This window comes from Dermochelys coriacea, chromosome 1 (genome assembly GCF_009764565.3).
Source record: "Dermochelys coriacea isolate rDerCor1 chromosome 1, rDerCor1.pri.v4, whole genome shotgun sequence".
NCBI classification, from domain to species: domain Eukaryota; kingdom Metazoa; phylum Chordata; order Testudines; family Dermochelyidae; genus Dermochelys; species Dermochelys coriacea.
Window position 1 is genome coordinate 155,447,724 of NC_050068.2, and position 20,985 is coordinate 155,468,708.

Below are 20,985 nucleotides of genomic sequence, written 5' to 3' on the forward strand. Positions count from 1 at the left end.
TTCCACTTTTAATTAACATGGTACTATAAGCAGAGGAATTGATATAAAGAGATTGCAAGTGTTAAGTCAGGGGTCTTAAAAACTTAATTTACCTTAGGGCCAGTGCCAGTTCTCAGATCTTCCCAGCGAGCTAATAATGTCACTCATCCTGCCCAGAACCCACCCCCCAAACTCCCCCCCCACCTGCCTAAGGCTCTGGGAGGGAGTTTGGGTCGGGGAGGAGGTGTGGGGTAGGGGATTGGGGTGCAGGCTCTGAGAGGGAGTTTGGGTGCAGAAGGGATGAGAGGTTGATCTCTGGGAGGGAGTTTGGGTAGGGGAGGGGGTCTGGGGTACAGGCTGTGGGATGGAGTTTGGGTGCAGGCTCTGGGCTGGAGCAGGGGGTGGGGGTGCAGGAGGGGTGCAGGCTCTGGGAGGAGGTGTTTGGGAAGTGGAAGGGGGTGCCGGCTCTGGGAGGGAGTTTGGGGGCTGGGGGTGTGTGGGGAGGGGGTGCAGGCTGTGGGAGAGAGTTTGGGGACTAGCGGGGTGTGTGGGGAAAGGGATGGGGGTGCAGGCTCTGCGAGAGGGTTGGAAGGTGCGGTGCTTACCTGGGGCTCCAAGGTGGACCGGGCCATGTGGCACCTGCCCCCAGGCACTGCCCCTGCAGCTTCCCATTGGCCACAGGGGCACTCGGGGCAGGGGCAGAGGCACAGCCCCACCCCATCCCAGGGCCACAGGGAGGGGCCGACAGACAAGTGGAGTGAGCAGGCAGATGCCACTAAGCTCCGCTGTGCTGCCGGGGCCCCAGGCCATTTTGAATCGCCTGGGGAGAGTGCCCAGGGGTGGCGGGTGGGGTCAAGGGAGAGACCCAGCCCCAAAACTGCTGGAGTGGGGTTGCGAGTTTGAGACTCCTGTGGTAAGTTTTTCATTGTATTGCAATGACATGACTACGTTAACACTGTTTTGCTTATATTCATAAAACTGGATAAGTTCCAGTACAAGTTGTCAAAAGTGGCTCTTAAATTTGTAGTAGGTTTTTGCATGACTCGAAAGGGTTAGGAACCATGAAAAGAAGGAACCATGGCTCCAACTGCCTTAGTTATTTTCCTAATGCTGTAGGAATTGAGTCTTACAACAGTCCTTCAGTTAAACATTGCAATGTAATACACTTTTCTTACTTTCTTACTTTTTTACTTTTATTTCTTACTTTTCTTTCTTTCTTACTAGTTCGTAGGTTAGTTGTAGTTTTAAATTAAATGTTTTGTTTAAACTTAGTAATGTTAGCTTTAAGGATAGTTCAGTTGATGCTATTGCATGATACCAAACAGTTTTTATCTGCTCCATTGTCCAGTTCAAAGCTGATTTTACTCATGGTAGATCTAGATCAAAATATAGTTTGGATTTATGGTGTGTGCTGAGATTTTGGTAGGATGTGGAGCATCATTTTTCATTAATAGGCCAAGGCATAGGTATTCTCTTCACCAGCTTCATCTTTGTTAGCCAGCTTGTTTTATAGATGAGATAGGCAGAAAGATCACTAGAGCACTGGTGGTGAAAGTTTCGATCTGGAGCTGATAGTCTGTGTCGTAAAGAATGTTTATTTCTTTTCTTGTTGCTGTGCAGGAGATAAACCAGAGGTTGTTTGCCTATACCATAGCATCAGCAAAGTCTTTGACCAGATTCATGTGGTAGTGGATAGCTTCTGTTGGCTACAGTGTGGAATCCATTCCATTTTTTATTAAATTTGTTTAGTTTATGAATCAAATAAAGAAGATGATTCAGTACAAGTCTGCTATACTGTGGGTGCTGATTGGTATACTGAGAGAACAAGGTTAAGGCCCTCTTAGGTGCCTAATTCCCTTCTGAAAATGACATTTGGGCTACTAAATGAGTTAAGGATTGAAATATTGGGCACGGCAGCCCCTAAATACCTTAACAAATCTGTGCCTAAGTTGCCTTTTGGTGAGTTCAAAGGTGTTGGGAACCCTTTGGTTCAGTGTCCTTACTATCACTGGTGTCCTTCCTGTCTTTTGAAGGCCTGGGGGAGAGTAAAGTCTGTTGCTAAAAAAGATCAATGCGGAAGAGTTTGGTTAATTGGTGGTTTAGACTATTATCTCCTACTTTAGAAAAAAGAAAAGGAGTACTTGTGGCACCTTAGAGACTAACAAATTTATTAGAGCATAAGCTTTCGTGAGCTACAGCTCACTTCATCGGATGCATTTGGTGGAAAAAACAGAGGAGAGATTTATATACACACACACACAGAGAACATGAAACAATGGGTTTATCATACACACTGTAAGGAGAGTGATCACTTAAGATAAGCCATCACCAGCAGCAGGGGGGGGGAAGGAGGAAAACCTTTCATGGTGACAAGCAAGGTAGGCTAATTCCAGCAGTTAACAAGAATATCAGAGGAACAGTGGGGGGTGGGGTGGGGGGGAGAAATACCATGGGGAAATAGTTTTACTTTGTGTAATGACTCATCCATTCCCAGTCTCTATTCAAGCCTACGTTAATTGTATCCAGTTTGCAAATTAATTCCAATTCAGCAGTCTCTCGTTGGAGTCTGTTTTTGAAGCTTTTTTGTTGAAGGATAGCCACTCTTAGGTCTGTGATCGAGTGACCAGAGAGATTGAAGTGTTCTCCAACTGGTTTTTGAATGTTATAATTCTTGACGTCTGATTTGTGTCCATTCATTCTTTTACGTAGAGACTGTCCAGTTTGGCCAATGTACATGGCAGAGGGGCATTGCTGGCACATGATGGCATATATCACATTGGTAGATGCGCAGGTGAAGGAGCCTCTGATAGTGTGGCTGATGTGATTAGGCCCTATGATGGTATCCCCTGAATAGATATGTGGACAGAGTTGGCAACGGGCTTTGTTGCAAGGATAGGTTCCTGGGTTAGTGGTTCTGTTGTGTGGTGTGTGGTTGCTGGTGAGTATTTGCTTCAGATTGGAGGGCTGTCTGTAAGCAAGGACTGGTCTGTCTCCCAAGATCTGTGAGAGTGATGGGTCGTCCTTCAGGATAGGTTGTAGATCCTTGATGATGCGTTGGAGAGGTTTTAGTTGGGGGCTGAAGGTGATGGCTAGTGCCATCCACAGCCTCAGAAACAACTCTGACATCATAATCAAAAAGGCTGACAAAGGAGGTGCTGTCGTTATCATGAATAGGTCGGAGTATGAACAAGAGGCTACTAGGCAGCTCTCCAACACCACTTTCTACAAGCCATTACCCTCTGATCCCACTGAGAGTTACCAAAAGAAACTACAGCATTTGCTCAAGAAACTCCCTGAAAAAGCACAAGAACAAATCCACACAGACACACCCCTAGAACCCCGACCTGGGGTATTCTATCTGCTACCCAAGATCCATAAACCTGGAAATCCTGGACGCCCCATCATCTCAGGCATTGGCACCCTGACAGCAGGATTGTCTGGCTATGTAGACTCCCTCCTCAGGCCCTTCGTTACCAGCACTCCCAGCTATCTTCGAGACACCACTGACTTCCTGAGGAAACTACAGTCCATTGGTGATCTTCCTAAAAACACCATTGTAGCCACTATTGATGTAGAAGCCCTCTACACCAAAATTCCACACAAAGATGGACTACAAGCCGTCAGGAACAGTATCCCCGATACTGTCACGGCTAACCTGGTGGCTGAACTTTGTGACTTTGTCCTCAACCATAACTATTTCACATTTGGTGACAATGTATACCTTCAAATCAGCGGCACTGCGATGGGTACCCGCATGGCCCCACAGTATGCCAACATTTTTATGGCTGACTTAGAACAATGCTTCCTCAGCTCTCGTCCCCTAATGCCCCTACTCTACTTGCGCTACATTGATGACATCTTCATCATCTGGACCCATGGAAAAGAAGCTCTTGAGGAATTCCACCATGATTTCAACAGTTTCCATCCCACCATCAACCTCAGCCTGGACCAGTCCACACAAGAGATCCACTTCCTCGACACTACAGTGCTAATAAGCGATGGTCACATAAACACCACCCTATATCGGAAACCTGCTGACCGCTATTCCTACCTACATGCCTCTAGCTTTCATCCAGATCATACCACTCGATCCATTGTCTACAGCCAAGCGCTACGATATAACCGCATTTGCTCCAACCCCTCAGACAGAGACAAACACCTACAAGATCTCTATCATGCATTCCTACAACTACAATACCCACCTGCTGAAGTGAAGAAAGAGATTGACAGAGCCAGAAGAGTACCCAGAAGTCACCTACTACAGGACAGGCCCAACAAAGAAAACAACAGAACGCCACTAGCCATCACCTTCAGTCCCCAACTAAAACCTCTCCAACGCATCATCAAGGATCTACAACCTATCCTGAAGGACGACCCATCACTCTCACAGATCTTGGGAGACAGACCAGTCCTTGCTTACAGACAGCCCCCCAATCTGAAGCAAATACTCACCAGCAACCACACACCACACAACAGAACCACTAACCCAGGAACCTATCCTTGCAACAAAGCCCGTTGCCAACTCTGTCCACATATCTATTCAGGGGATACCATCATAGGGCCTAATCACATCAGCCACACTATCAGAGGCTCCTTCACCTGCGCATCTACCAATGTGATATATGCCATCATGTGCCAGCAATGCCCCTCTGCCATGTACATTGGCCAAACTGGACAGTCTCTACGTAAAAGAATGAATGGACACAAATCAGACGTCAAGAATTATAACATTCAAAAACCAGTTGGAGAACACTTCAATCTCTCTGGTCACTCGATCACAGACCTAAGAGTGGCTATCCTTCAACAAAAAAGCTTCAAAAACAGACTCCAACGAGAGACTGCTGAATTGGAATTAATTTGCAAACTGGATACAATTAACGTAGGCTTGAATAGAGACTGGGAATGGATGAGTCATTACACAAAGTAAAACTATTTCCCCATGGTATTTCTCCCCCCCACCCCACCCCCCACTGTTCCTCTGATATTCTTGTTAACTGCTGGAATTAGCCTACCTTGCTTGTCACCATGAAAGGTTTTCCTCCTTCCCCCCCCCCTGCTGCTGGTGATGGCTTATCTTAAGTGATCACTCTCCTTACAGTGTGTATGATAAACCCATTGTTTCATGTTCTCTGTATGTGTGTGTATATAAATCTCTCCTCTGTTTTTTCCACCAAATGCATCCGATGAAGTGAGCTGTAGCTCACGAAAGCTTATGCTCTAATAAATTTGTTAGTCTCTAAGGTGCCACAAGTACTCCTTTTCTTTTTGCGAATACAGACTAACACGGCTGCTACTCTGAAACCTCCTACTTTAGGAAAGCCAAGATGTCTCTTAAGGAAGCTGTTAAGTGGTCTTCATGCAAGCAACCAAATTTGGCAACAATTTGGGTATCATCCAGTATTTAATCTTCCATTTTTGGTTAAATCATAGAAAATCTTTGAGGCAAGACAGCTGAGTATCTAGAAACTGCATGTCTCCTTGGCCCACGTAATTTTGGATACGGACCTGCGTATGGGACAGAAACTGGTCTAGTGGTGTTAGATGACTCCTAGCACTGAAGTCTGAGTATTGATGCTGATATTACTAGATCATTTGCCTTTGGTAATACTGATCTTGTGATCATGTTGAATAGCCTGCAGTATGTCTCTAACCATGTCTGGGTATAGATAATAGAACACAAAATAACTCACTTCATTTCTTTCTTGACTTTTCTTAATTATATACATTAGTCAACTATATGTGTTAATTTAAAATGCAGCATAGTATTTACGGTCCCCTATTTTAAAACCATTTTGAGTAATATTTCAGTAACACTTGTTAAATGTATTACGTTTTTCAATTTGTTAGTCCTAGAGAGCCAACACAGCTACGAATGAGTGAGTTGGATTCTAATCTTTGTATATCAATAAAATCTAATTTCTAAGTTTACTAAATTCTAATGAGTTTCCCCTTTGCAAACCCATTGAAGACAAAAGGGTTGTATGGCTACAACTGAGGGTCTAATTCGGTCTGCAGAATCTTTATTATGTTTGATACACAGAATGGAAAGAATGCAGCTTGGTTCTATTTCCAGATTGAGTTTGTATGTAGGAAAACATTTTATTGGTAAACTCAGCATATTTGATACAAAATCATTGAGCAAATAAAAATTGGACCCAATAAAGCCATTTTAGTTCTCAAAGCAGAATTACTTAAAATACCGTATGTACTCAAACATAAGCCAGTTAGTTTATAAGACGACCCCTCCCCTCTTCCCTCCCCGTCCCGCAAGATGGATAAGTAAAAATGGTAAAAACTGTATTACCCTTTCATAAGCTGACCCTATATTTCAGGGGTTAGCAAACTTTGGCTCCCGGCCCATCAGGATAAGCCGTTGGCAGGTCGGGATGTTTGGTTTACCTGGAGCGTTCTCAGGCACAGAGCCCCTCAGCTCCCAGTGGCCACTGTTTGCTATTCCCAGCCAATGGGAGTTACGGGAAGTGGCACCACTTCCCGCAGCTCCCATTGGCTGGGAACGGCAAACTGCGGCCACAGGGAACTGGGGGGGCTCCGTGCCTGCAGACGCTCCAGGTAAACAAAACGACAATGTATTTGAAATTATTGAATTGAATATCTTAGAGTTTAAAATCATCAAATTTTGGTGTAGACCTGTTTATAAGATGACCCCCGCTCTTCAATGCGTCACTTTTTTACCAAAAATATTTAGATTGTGAATGAGTATATACGGTATACTTTATTAGTTTTGAATATAGGAAAATTTCAGAAAATGAGTTAATTTTTTAAAGTTTGTATAAATTCGCAGGTAGTTACTAATTCTATTTTTGTCCCTCCTTTTCTGTGTTCCAATTTGTAACATTTTGGGCATGTTTTTTCAAAACTTGAGCCTTCACAACAGCAGTTGAAGTCAGTGTAAGTTGTGGATGTTCAGCTATTTTGATAGTAATGCAATGTAGTCTGGAGCAATGAGCACAGGATTGGGAGTTAAGCAAGCACAGGTTTATAGATTCATAGATACTAAGGTCAGAAGGGACCATTCTGATCATCTATTCCAACCTCCTGCACAGCGCAGGCCAAAGAATCTCACCCACCCACTCCTACAAAAAACCTCACCTATGTCTGAGCTATTGAAGTCCTTAAATCATGGTTTAAAGATTCAAGGAGCAGAGAAGCCTCCCTCAAGTCACCCATGCCCTATGCTACAGAGGAAGGCGAAAAACCTCCAGGGCCTCTCCAATCTGCCCTGGAGGAAAATTCTAATCTCTTGTTCTGTCACTGATTCACCATGTGGCCTTAGCCATGTCATAGCCTTTCTGTCTGTTTCCCTATCTGTAAAATAGGGATAATATTTACCAACCTACCCCAGATATTTTGAGGGTTAGATATATGTTTAAAGACCTGCACAGCCATTTAAAAGTGCTATAAAAAAGCTAATACCTCTTTAAAAACTAGATATGTCAAGTTTTGGTGCAATCATTCTAAAATTAGTGGAGAATACTACAAATTTCTACGTTAAATCTGACTGTGGCTTACTTCCCTGTCTGTAAAGTGATGATACTCTATTTCAGAGTAATAGTGAAGATAAATTGATACTTGTGAGGCTCAGATACTACATTGATGGGCTTTCATAGAAAGCTGCAGACAGCTGCAGCGGCACAGGAGCTAGCAAACAGAGCTGTAAACGGGAGTTTGAGTGGGAGTTCTGTTGGAGGAGAAGGTAGTTGTACTTGGTTTTGTATTTTTAGTATTGTGTGTGTGTGTGTGTGTGTGGGGGGGGGGGGGGGGGGGGGGGCTTTGTGCTGGGAGAGCAGCTGAGCCCTGCTTAGGGGGTGGGGCTTCTGACTAGAGGGCCTATAAAGGTAGCTAGCCAGTCAGGCAGCGGCACAGAGAGCTGCAGTGGCACAGGAGCCAGCAAACAGAGCTGTAAACAGGGGAGTTTGAAAGGGGAGTTTGGATTGTGGTGCTTGTTTGGGGTTTGTTTTTGCTGGGGGGAGTGGTCTTTTTGGTATGACTTGTGTTTCCCAGATTAACAGGACTTAGGTGGGAAGGTGATGACGGATACGGAGACAGCTGTGGGAGTGACCCCTGTAGTGAAAGACACATTGAGGATGACTGGATGTGGAAGCTGTGGTATGTACATGATCCTGGAGGGGGGACCTGGTAAGAGTTTTGTCTGCATGAAATGCCGTCTGATAGAGCTGATGGAGGAAAAGATCCGAGGTTTGGAGATGCAGGTGGAAAGTCTGGTTGAGTTTAGGAAGGGGTTTGAGCAGATGATGGAGCAAAGATATGAGGTATCTGAAGAGAAAAGCTCAGACTCACAGATGGAAGCAGGGCTGGGTAATTTTGAGGGGAGACTGAGTGAGGAAAGTGGTCAGTGGAAGCATGTGACTAAAAGAACCAGGCAGAGGAAAAGACGGGCTAGTGAAGGAGAAATAGAGCTTAGGAACAGGTTTGCAGAGTTGGAAAATGAAGAAGGGGCTCAGCAGGTACTTGTTGAAGGTGGAAGGGTAAGGAAGAAGAGAAGAGAGGCTAGTCCTATAGGAAAAGGGGAAGAGTCAAGGGAGACTACACCAAATGTGAGCCCCAGGAGGATACAGGATGGGTTGAAGAGGATTATAAGGGAAAATAGGAATGGAAAGAACTTGCAGCCAGAGGGAACAGGGGAGAGACTGGAGAATAGCACTGTCACCAGGAAAAGGCAGGTCTATGTGGTAGGGGACTCTTTATTGAGAAGAATAGACAGGCCTGTAACTAGAGCTGATCCAGAGAATAGAAGGGTGTGCTGTCTTCCGGGTGCTAAGATACGGGATGTAGACCTGAGGTTGAAAAGGATCCTAAAGGGAGCGGGAAAGAATCCCCTAATTATCCTTCATATGGGAACAAATGATACGGCTAGATTCTCGCTGGAAAGTATTAAGGGAGACTATGCTAGGCTGGGGAAGATGCTTAAGGAAATTGAGGCTCAGGTGATCTTTAGCAGGATCCTGCCTGTTCCTAGAGAAGGGTGACAAAGGTGTGACAAGATTGACTGTCAACAGATGGCTTAGGCAGTGGTGCTATAAGGAGGGCTTTGGGATGTATGGCCACTGGAAGGCATTCACGGACAGAGGACAGTTCTCTCGGGATGGACTTCATCTGAGTAGGGAAGGAAATAGACTTCTAGGATGGATGTTGGCACAACTGATAGAGAGCTTTAAACTAGGAATTTGGGGGAGATGGTTGGGAGATGTTCAGGTAATCTCCACGCCAGATTTTAGCATTGAGAGGGAAGAAGACGAAGTAAGAAAGGATACAGCCGTGGGTAGGAGAATGTATATAAGGAGCGAGGGCAGTGTGGATAATAGTCTAATAGGTTATACTGGCTGTAGAATGACTGTGCCTAATAGGGTACAAAATGTGAGCGAGGCCAAACAGCAAAAATTAAGATGTTTGTACACCAATGCTAGGAGCCTAGGTTACAAAATGGAGGAACTAGAGCTACTGGTGCAGGAAGTGAAACCAGATATTATAGGGATAACAGAAACATGGTGGAATAGTAGTCATGACTGGACTACAGGTATTGAAGGGTATGTGCTGTTTAGGAAAGACAGAAACAAAGGTAAAGGTGGTGGAGTAGCATTGTATATCAAGATGAGGTAGAATGTAAAGAAATAAGAAGCGATGCAATGGATAAGACAGAGTCCGTTTGGGCAAAAATTACATTGGGGAAGATAACTAGAAAAGCCTCTCCTACGGTAGTGCTTGGGGTGTGCTATAGATCTCCAGGATCTAATCTGGATATGGATAGAGCCCTTTTTAATGTTTTTAATAAAATAAATACTAATGGAAACTGCGTGATCATGGGAGACTTGAACTTCCCAGATATAGACTGGAGGACCAGTGCTAGTAATAATAATAGGGCTCAGATTTTCCTAGATGCGATAGCTGATGGATTCCTTCATCAAGTAGTTGCTGAACCGACTAGAGGGGATGCCATTTTAGATTTAATTTTGGTGAGTAGCAAGGACCTCATAGAAGAAATGGTTGTAGGGGACAATCTTGGCTCAAGTGATCATGAGCTAATTCAGTTCAAACTGAATGGAAGGATTAACAAAAAAAAATCTGCAACTAGGGTTTTTGATTTCAAAAGGGCTGACTTTCAAAAATTAAGGAAATTAGTTAGGGAAGTGGATTGGACTGAAGAACTTATGGATCTAAAGGTAGAGGAGGCCTGGGATTACTTTAAATCAAAGCTGCAGAAGCTATCGGAAACCTGTATCCCAAGAAAGGGGAAAAAATTCATAGGCAGGAGTTGTAAACCAAGCTGGATGAGCAAGCATCTTAGAGAGGTGATTAAGAAGAAGCAGAAAGCATACGGGGAGTGGAAGATGGGAGGGATCAGCAAGGAAAGCTACCTTATTGAGGTCAGAACATGTAGGGATAAAGTGAGACAGGCTAAAAGTCGAGTCGAGTTGGACCTTGCAAAGGGAATTAAAACCAATAGTAAAAGGTTCTATAGCCATATAAATAAGAAGAAAGCTAAGAAAGAAGTGGGGCTGCTAAACACTGAGGATGGAGTGGTGGTTAAAGATAATCTAGGCATGGCCCAATATCTAAACAAATACTTTGCCTCAGTCTTTAATAAGGCTAAAGAGGATCTTAGGGATAATGGTAGCATGACAAATGGGAATGAGGATATGGAGGCAGATATTACTATATCTGATGTAGAAGCGAAACTGAAACAGCTTAATGGGACTAAATCGGGGGGCCCAGATAATCTTCATCCAAGAATATTAAAGGAATTGGCACCTAAAATTGCAAGCCCATTAGCAAGAATTTTTAATGAATCTGTAAACTCAGGAGTAGTACCGAATGATTGGAGAATTGCTAATATAGTTCCTATTTTTAAGAAAGGAAAAAAAAGTGATCCGGGTAACTACAGGCCAGTTAGTTTGACATCTGTAGTATGCAAGGTCCTGGGAAAAATTTTGAAGGAGAAATTAGTTAAGGACATTGAAATCAATGGTAAATGGGACAAAATACAACATGGTTTTTAGAAAAGGTAGATCGTGCCAAACCAACCGGATCTCCTTCTTTGAGAAAGTAACAGTTTTTTTAGACAAAGGAAACACAGTGGATCTAATTTACCTAGATTTCAGTAAGGCATTTGATACCGTGCCACATGGGGAATTATTAGTTAAATTGGAAAAATGGGGATCAATATGAATATCAAAAGGTGGATAAGGAATTGGTTAAAGGGGAGACTGCAACGGGTCCTACTGAAAGGCGAACTGTCAGGTTAGAGGGAGGTTACCAGTGGAGTTCCTCAGGGATCGGTTTTGGGACCAATCTTATTTAATCTTTTTATTACTGACCTTGGCACAAAAAGTGGGAGTGTGCTAATAAAGTTTGCGGATGATACAAAGCTGGGAGGTATTGCCAATTCGGAGAAGGATCGGGATATTATACAGGAGGATCTGGATGACCTTGTAAACTGGAGTAATCGTAATAGGATGAAATTTAATAGTGAGAAGTGTAAGGTTATGCATTTAGGGATTAATAACAAGAATTTTAGTTATAAGTTGGGGACGCATCCATTAGAAGTAACGGAAGAGGAGAAGGACCTTGGAGTATTGGTTGATCATAGGATGACTATGAGCTGCCAATGTGATATGGCTGTGAAAAAAGCTAATGCGGTTTTGCGATGCATCAGGAGAGGCATTTCCAGTAGGGATAAGGAGGTTTTAGTACCATTATACAAGGCACTGGTGAGACCTCACCTAGAATACTGTGTGCAGTTCTGGTCTCCCATGTTTAAAAAGGATGAATTCAAACTGGAGCAGGTACAGAGAAGGGCTACTAGGATGATCCGAGAAATGGAAAACTTGTCTTATGAAAGGAGACTCAAGGAGATTGGCTTGTTTAGCCTAACTAAAAGAAGGTTGAGGGGAGATATGATTGCTCTCTATAAATATATCAGAGGGATAAATACAGGAGAGGGAGAGCAATTATTTCAGCTCAGCACCAATGTGGACACAAGAACAAATGGGTATAAACTGGCCACCAGGAAGTTTAGACTTGAAATCAGACGAAGGTTTTTAGCCCTCAGAGGAGTGAAGTTTTGGAATAGCCTTCCAAGGGAAGCAGTGGGGGCAAAAGATCTATCTGTTTTTAAGATTCTATTATTAAGATTGATAAGTTTATGGAGGAGATGGTATGATGGGATAATGGGATTTGGGTAAGTAATTGATCTTTAAATATTCAGGGTAAATAAGACTAATCCCCTGAGATGGGATATTAGATGGATGGGATCTGAGTTACTATAGAAAATTCTTTCCTGGGTATCTGGATGGTGAATCTTGGCCATATGCTCAGGGTTTAGCTGATTGCCATATTTGGGGTCGGGAAGGAATTTTCCTCCAGGGCAGATTGGAGAGGTCCTGGAGGTTTTTCACCTTCCTCTGTAGCATGGGGCATGGTTGACTTGAGGGAGGCTTCTCTGCTCCTTGAAGTCTTTAAACCATGATTTAAGGACTTCAATAGCTCAGACATGGGTGAGGTTTTTCATAGGAGTGGGTGGGTGAGATTCTGTGGCCTGCGCTGTGCAGGAGGTCGGACTAGATGATCAGAATGGTCCCTTCTGACCTTAGTATCTATGAATCTATTAATCTAAAAAGCCCATGAAGAAATTATTTTCATATTTAGTGCAAGCCTTGGAAGATCTAAATTAAATAAGACATGGGGCCATACTTCAGATGATGAGGATAAAAAGAAATATTGAAGTCTGAATTTTTGAATTTGTAAAGCTTGTTTTGGTGATAATTACAAGAGTCCCGTAATATTTTTAACTGTGGAGTTACCAATATATATTTTTTACTGTAAACGTAATGTTGGGTTTTGTCTGGGCATTTATATTTGAGATATTTGCATATGGTTATAGTCCATGTTGTAATGCATCGGGGGCAGTTGAAGTTGAATGTGCAACATTGTCCCAGGAATTTCCTAGCTTTTATGTGTTTACGAAAGCATTCTGAACTTTTAGTTTTTGATGGATTTCCATTTTAAGAGGAAAAAAAATTCCACGATTAGGCACACTCACTAAACTCCACTATTGTCCAATCTACATTAGGTGCATACTAAATCAAGAACCCGCTTCCTCGTGTGTGTTCACCTTGCATTCTTTAATTCTGTGTGGTAGGCACAAACCTTTATGCCCAGGCTTTATGAAGTTTACCACACAATTCTATGCATGCTAAATGAGCTGTTGTAATTCTCTGCTGCGTTCAGTGCACAACTTAACATTGCATTAAATGAGGCATCCTCCTATGAACCCCTGCCTCATTCAAGATGAAAACCTTAACTAAACTTTAAGTTATTTTAAAAAAATATATAGCCATGGCCACATGTGGATCACATTTTGCCTTTTAGAAAACTGACAGATTGTTCTTTATAGGTACTGGTACAGTTAAAAACAAAGGTTATTTCAAATGGATGAAGCGTATTTTTTCCCTAAAGACTCTTTAGCTGCTAAATCAAAATTACTTTCCACTGAAATATTAAAAGGCACTTCAAAATAATGCATCTTCTCACTTAGGCAGAAAGTCCAAATCTGGCAATCAGTGCTTTCAGCACTATAGTTGAGCAAACGAGGATTGTACATTTTTTTTGTGAGGAAGGTATATTTTTTTACTTTTATCATCAAAAATTCCTTAACTGTATAAAAATGTGGTGGTGGTCGTGGCAAGGGAGGCTTTTGAAAGGGGAACTATTTGGCAGCCTAAGCTATAGCTGATCCCAGTGCCCTAGCTATGATGACCAGGTCAGCGTTTAAAAATATTCATGCTATAAATAAATTTTTGGGATGAGGAAAGACATTGAAAATCCATTATGACAGGATATAGGTATATGTATCTCTTTGATATTCATAGAACAATCTGACACACACAACCCATTCTTACTTTAGATTTGGAACAATAATTTAAAACAAATTATAACATAAAAGCTGTGCACAGTGTTAAACCATTTGGTATAGTGCAGACAGTGAGCTTTAGCACATCTTCCTTTCAATTTAAATTGGGTATATCCCCTTTACTCTATACTTAATGTTATAAAAATACATTTCTAACAAGGCTTTACACCATCTTTCATAACATCCAGTTATTTGTGATCATCTCTGAAGAATCATTTTACCAACCTAACCTTTGGTTTACAGTATTTATTTTGGTGAATACTTCATTGGGTTGGAGAGAGTTCCCTTTTATTGCTAAAACTTTGTTTACGGAAATCTAAAAGTCTATAAACTCAAGCACTGGAGTAGACTAATCCATGTAATAAATGTATACTTTGAATGGGTATGTTGTCAAGTAAGTAAATAGGAATTTAGCTTCATGACTCTCATTGATTTCAATAGCTCTTAAAGCCCTGTGCATCATATTAAAACCTGTAACTCAGTAAGTAAAACAGAGGAGAAATAACAAATTCCATAGGCATCTTGTTGAATTGAACTGTATCTGTATTTAATCTTCGCGTTCTGATGTTCCCAAAGTTGTTGGGTCTAACTGGCAGCATTACTATTGTTTTTAAAATATTTGTTTTAAAAAAATGAATCAACCAGCATTCCTTACTGGAGTAAGACAGCAATTAAGAGCAATTCTGACAAACATACTTACAAACCAGTAATAAAAAACAGTATTTTCTTATGACTTCAAGGGAATAATGAGGTAGATTTACTTAAGTAATATGTAGTGATGTTTCTCTTCTAGCCCTAAGAATAGAGTAAGCAGTAATAGGCAGCGTTAGTATTACTGCCTGTGAAGGTTGCCCAACACTTCCCATTATAAGATCCTGGTTTTAATTGCTTATAACTTTGCTAAACTTTAAATGTTTGGGTGTCTGCCTCAGGATCCCCCAAGCCCTTTAAAATTTAGCCAAAATGGTCAACTGTTTCCAAATGTGAGGCCAGGGGAAAATGTTTTGTAATGCTGAAAAATTCTTGTAGTCCTTTCTTTGAAAAACTCCAGCATGCCCATGTTTTAGAGCAGGGACTTGAAATTTGGCAGAAGGTGCCTTTGTGTCAGGAAAGTGCCTTTTGCTGTTCCTATGGAAATCCTCCCCCACTTGGCCAAACTCTAAGGCTTTTAAAAATCCCTGTTTGCACATGCTCAGTGGAGACTTCAATTGTAAAAGCTAAAATTTCTGAAGATTCCATGTGCACAGGGCATATTCGAACCATTCACAGCCTCCTTCATGTGACCACCCTGCACAGGAGCCATCCCCACAGAGCAGTTGAGCATCCTCCATTCCTCACAGCTCCTGCACATGCATCATTCCCACAGAGCCTACTGAGCATGCTCCTTCCAGGGATGAAGTTGGACTTCGATGATGGCTTCTTCAAGTTGGGATAGTGCAGGGCACCAGAACTGAGAGCAGGGAGCCTGTCTCCCTTTCATTCAATATTTTTTCATTTTAATTTTCTAGGTTTTTTTTTTTAAAAAGTGCACATGGCCAAAACACACTGTTAAAAGAACTTTATTTCAGTTGCAGAGTCAAGCATTCAAAAGTTAGGAAATGCCAGAATTACAGTTGCCTGTGCAACCTTAATTTGGCCTCCTTACACTCACGCTTTGATTACCTGATCTTTAATTACCTGATTGCATACTGTTTTTTCTACAGGACGCCTGCCTCATACAGTGCACAAAACTATATTTTTGTTACTCCTCCTTGTTCAGTATGTGGTCCCAGACCTTATTTTACTGCACAGTAGTCAAATCCTGCTCTGAACAAGAAAAGAATATTTTTTTTCTTATGGGCTTTTCCATGGTACTCATAATTACAGTATCTGAGTGCTTCATAGACAGAAATGAATTTATGGTACCACCACCCTTGTGTGAAGAGGTGGTATTGATCTGCATTTTAGAAATGGGGAACTGACGCACAGAGTTTAAGTGCAAAGGTATCCACTAATTTTAGATGCCCAATTTAAGACACATTGGCTTGATTTTTTCAAAGTTAACATTCTGTAGCACTTCATATATTCAAAGCACGGATCCCATTGTCTTCATTTGCAGCTATGAGCACTCCGCACTTCTGCAAATTGGACCCCAGAAACTCAAGTCGACCACCCAGAAAATGAGGAACACACAATTAGTGACACAACCTGTGAAAAGTTTGGCTTAAGTGACTTGCTTAATATCACATGGGAACTGTGAGGCAGAGGCAGAGTTAGAATCCAATTCTTCAGGGTGGCTGTAGTGGACCCTCGCTCACCCTGGAGGAGGGAGGCCACTCGATCCAGTCCTGTTCGGCCAGAACCAGAGTCTGCAGGACAGTCTAGAGTCCCCAATGGGGCAGGGCAACACACAGTCCCTGTTGGGGGTTAGTCCGATCTGGGCGACTAAAACTGTCGTTGCTTAAACCGAGGCTGCAAGTGGGCTGGGGCCTGGACTTGAGGAGGCTCAGGCAGTCCAGAACCAAACAGTCTCAGGGCTGGCGTTAGCGTGGGTCAGGCTCAGGCAGCCAGTGGGTAAGCAGTCTATATTCAGGCAGGATCCTGGGTTTGTAAAGGTTCAGGCGGCCAGCAAACAATACAGTCTTAAAGGCTGGCTTTAGCCTGGGCAGGGCTCAGCCAACCAGCAAACAGTCTATAGCAGGGGTGGGCAAACTTTTTGGCCTGAGGACCACATCAGGGTTGCGAAACTGTATGGAGGACTGGGTAGGGAAGGCTGTGCCCCCCAAACAGCCTGGCCACTGCCCCCATCTGACTCCTTCCACTTCCTGCCCCCTGACTGCCCCCCTCAGAATCCCCCACCCATCCAACCCACCCTGCTTCTTGTCCCCTGACCGCCCCTCCCGGGACCCCAGCCCTTAACTACCCCCCAGGATACCGTCCCGTATCCAACCCCCCCTGCTCCCTGTCCCCTGGCTGCCCCAGCCCCTGTCCACACCCCCGGCCCCTATCCAATGTCCCCTGTTCCCCATCCTCTGCCCCCCCCGGACCTCCTGCCCCATATCCAACCCCACAGCCCCCTTCTCATGCTGCTCAGAGCAGCGTGTCTGGGGCTAGCCTCCCCGGCCAGGAGCTCAGGGGCCGGGAAGGATGGTCCCGCTGGCCATAGTTTGCCCACCTCTGGCCTATAGGTAGGCTAGGGCCTGGGCTTGAAGAAGAGCTCAAACAGCCAGCAAACAATAGTGTCTTAGGTGGGTGCCTGGGGAGGGAGGCGCCTTCTCTACAGCAGGAGCTTCCCAGTGCCAAGCGGGAGTTGGCCCCTCTACCGGGGTGGGGCAGGGGGACGCGGGCCCACCCTACTCCACCGCATCCCAGCCCAGGGCCCTAGCAGGGGCAGGGTTGGCTGCCCCTGCATCGGCAGGGATCCAGCTGCAACACGCTAACTCAGCCGCACCTGGTTTGCAGCCAGCGGCATGGTGGCTGCCCATGGGCTACTTTCTGCCTCCCCAGGGGTTGGTAACTCTGGCCTCCAGGCCTCGTCTGGCTCCTCAGGGTACACAGCGGCGGGCACTCCAGGCCAGTCCTCATCAGCGTCCGGGGCTTGGGCACAGCCAGGCTTAGGGTCCCCTCCAGACTGTTGAAGAACAAGCGGAGCGTGCTTCTCCTCTGCAGGTTCTGCCTTTTATAGTTCCGGCCACGCCCCCTGGAGTGTAGTGGACCCTTGCTCACCCTGGAGGAGGGAGGCCACTACATCTCACTACAGTGGCATTCAGCTGTCTTAACCATGAGATTGTCTTCTCTCTTCCTGAAATCACCTGTCTCATTTACTACACACCTTCCAGCTTCTGCAACAAATGAGGCAGGGATTCTACAGATGACCGCTTCCTTCACTACACACCCTGGTTGATCCCTAGAGTAGGTCCATTTTGTGCACTGGATGAGGCGGGTTCCTGTGGAGGGAAAAATAGTATGTGTAATTAAAGATTGTATCACTATGAATACACACAAGAGGGCTGAATAAAGGTTGCACAGGTAACCTTAATTCTGACATCTAACTTTAAGGTTGTGAAGTCAAGCACCCAAATGTTCTTTTAGTGTAGTTTTTTTGCATGTTAATATACGTATATTCACAAAAACAAAGTTAAATTTTTGGTACTTCAGTTTTGATAATTTTCCTCTAATGAAGGTGAAAATACTTGTATATGGGGAATGTTTATAATAAAATACATGTTTGTTTTAATTCATTTACTTTAATATGGCTAACTCCATAGGAAGGTTGAACGGTGATTCTTCTCCAGTACCCACTCAGGCAGCTCCTGTGCAAGATTAAATGAGGCAGTGGTAAAAATGCCTGTATAGTGTGAACCTGTATCTTGGGGTCAATTAGAGTATATTTTTGCCAGTGTTGTGAGGAAACTTATTCATCATGACTTTGGCTAAGGTGAGAGTACTGGTAGGATACAAGGTCATTGCCAGCTAAAACCTTGTTAAAGTCGATGGGCCAATTATTGAATATGCTAGATAATATATTTAGGTAAAACATCTTTAAACAAGTTAGATAAAAAACATAATTTTTTCCTCATGTAGACTGGGCTATAGTGTGCCAAGGGCAGGACTGACACCAAGAGTAAGAGACACAAGGTGGATGAGGTAATATCTTTTATTGGACCAACTTCCGTTGGTGGAAAGAGACAAGCTTTTGAGCGTCCTCTTTCACCAACAGAAGTTGGTTCAATAAAAGACTTCACTTATCTTGTCTCTCTGATATCCTGAGACCAACACAGCTACAACAACACTGCAACCAAGAATCAGAGTGAGCTACTCCTTGGGTAAAAGGCTGCTAGTAGTGCCTTAGCAGAGGGGTTTTGCAAGTAGAGTTGCCTGTGTGCAGTTTTTCTATTTACCATCTCTGTCTAAGGTAGACAGGTCTTGTGAATAAAAATAGTCTAGGAAAGAATATCCTGAGTTTGTGTTACTGTAGTTGCCAAGTTTTGTGTAGCTTCAAGTGATGTTTCTTGCAAACTGATTTTTGCTTTCCAACATGAGTGGGAGCAGGCGTGGGAAGGATGAGAAAGTATGATCAAAACCTCCTTCTCACCCTTCTCTCACTTCTAGAATAGCAGAAGCATGCAAGGATCGAAAAGAGAAACAGGATCCTGCTCCTACCACACTGTCCACGTATTTGGCTGGGAGGGGAAGGATGGAGGGGGATGAGCAAAGGTATAGGAGCATGCTGGGTAACTGGAGGGGAGGTGGTTGATGCTGGAGTGAGAACTTGGGCAGCAGTTAACTCTTTAGGCAAATGAGTAGCTGGTGGGATGTGTTTGAGGGCTGGGGGACAGAGTTCTGTAAGTGAAGATGCCTGAGGCCACTGAGAGAGTGGTGGGTGATCACTCCTAAACTTTTAATCCTGATTCTGTCTTCCTACTCTCACCAGCAGCTTCTGCTCCCAGGTAGCTGTAACCAGCCAGGAGCAGAGGCAGAGCTGGAGCAGACAGTCTACACCTTGTTGTTCTTAAAAGTTATAATAATTTTGTTACCCTAGTTCTTCTTATTTTGTCCACCTTTCCTGGAATGAAAAAAATTGGGATGTTAATCCAAATCAGACAGTAAGTCATGCAATTTCTCTTATTGAAAGGAAAGGGTTGAACTTTTAGGTTAGATCTGTAGACAACTAAGGTGTTAGAAGTACAGATTTTTTTAACACTTGAAGTAAACACTGAAAACTATGCAACAAAAAAGTGAAGTTACCACCTCTCTACATAAAATTGATCTTGATGTGTTTACCCATAACAATTTTCTGCTTTTAATTTTTTAATATGTAATATAAATAAATAGCATGCACTGATTATAAAGTAACATTGCATAAAATGTTGCAATTTTTTAATATTTGTTTTTCCAGGGCGATTAAAGCATTTCAGGAGGTGCTTTATGTTGATCCCAGCTTTTGTCGAGCCAAGGAAATTCATTTGCGACTTGGGCTTATGTTCAAAGTGAATACAGACTATGAGTCTAGTTTAAAGGTAGGTTTTAAAATTCTTAAGTTCTGTTTGGCAATTATTGCAAATTTCATTGCATTTTAAAACTGCAAATAATCTTTAAGCTTACATTAGTAATATCGCAATTTTGAAAGTAAAAGTATACTTATACATGATATTTGAGTAATTGTACAGCCTCCTCAGAGAGAGTAACAGTAGAGGGTGTTTAAGTGCCAAATGAAAAACGTGGCAAAGCTGTGGGTAGGCACTCGCATTCTAACAGTTTAAATTGAGTGTACAAATTCTTGGGTTAATGCTCTAACAAAAATAGTACATTATGGGGAAGGAAAGGGTGTAGAAGGGAAATGGAGAGGATGGTAAAGGAGAGACTAACATTGGCAGTTTGGGGTTCTAGAGATCTTTCCCTCCTCCATTCAGTCTCACCCATTGAAAGCAAAGAGAAAATGTTTAGGAATTGGTGTAGTCAGGAAGCCTTTATTCAAAATGAAATTAGTTCCCCTTCTTCTTTTTATTCTATAAAAATTTTCCTACCTGACAATACATCCTGATTACTCTTACACTTCCTAGTGCCTGAATGACCTCTTAGGGAAAGAAATCGCTGTCAGATCAGTTAGAAACTGTTTCTTAGTGTAGAATACTTCTTCCCATCTTCAACTTCTGTGTTGTCTTTTGTTTCCTTCCTTTTCTGTTCCCCCTCCTGCCTCATTCTTTGGTTGCCTTCCGTAACTTCTCTCCTTGCATATCGTTTGTCTTGTTTGCTCTTGCTTTCTCTAGTCCTTCCTTTTCCCACTCTGTAACTTTAAATTCACCTGTCCTGGAAGAAGGAAATTTTTTTTTTTTTTACAGGAACTTCATGTTATGCAATGGAATCCATATTGCAGGGCAGCAAATATTTGAACGTGAAATGTAATTTTAAGGCTATATTTTTGTATATTAACTCTTGATTCTATACGTATGTCTGTTCTTCTTTTATCTCATTCTGCACTCTGTAACTCAACTTGCCTAAATCCAATAAGAAAAAAATATGGGGCACGGGGAATGTAGAACTGCTTTGCTTTCCGCTTTCTGCCAGTTTGCTTTTCC

The 20,985-nt window shown here is 43.0% G+C and overlaps 1 protein-coding gene across 16 annotated transcripts in view; it reads left to right on the plus strand.

Annotated features, from left to right (window-relative positions):
- Positions 1-20,985, plus strand: part of KDM6A (lysine demethylase 6A) — a 289,478-nt gene that overhangs the window by 147,748 nt on the left and 120,745 nt on the right. For 15 of the 16 annotated variants that reach the window (XM_038390659.2, XM_043506376.1, XM_038390670.2 and 12 more), the window contains one exon: positions 19,806-19,926. The exons of the other annotated variant lie outside the window; for it this stretch is intronic. In XM_038390659.2, the coding sequence (XP_038246587.1) occupies positions 19,806-19,926 (121 nt within the window). The remainder of the gene's footprint in view (positions 1-19,805; positions 19,927-20,985) is intronic. 16 annotated transcript variants of the gene reach the window in all.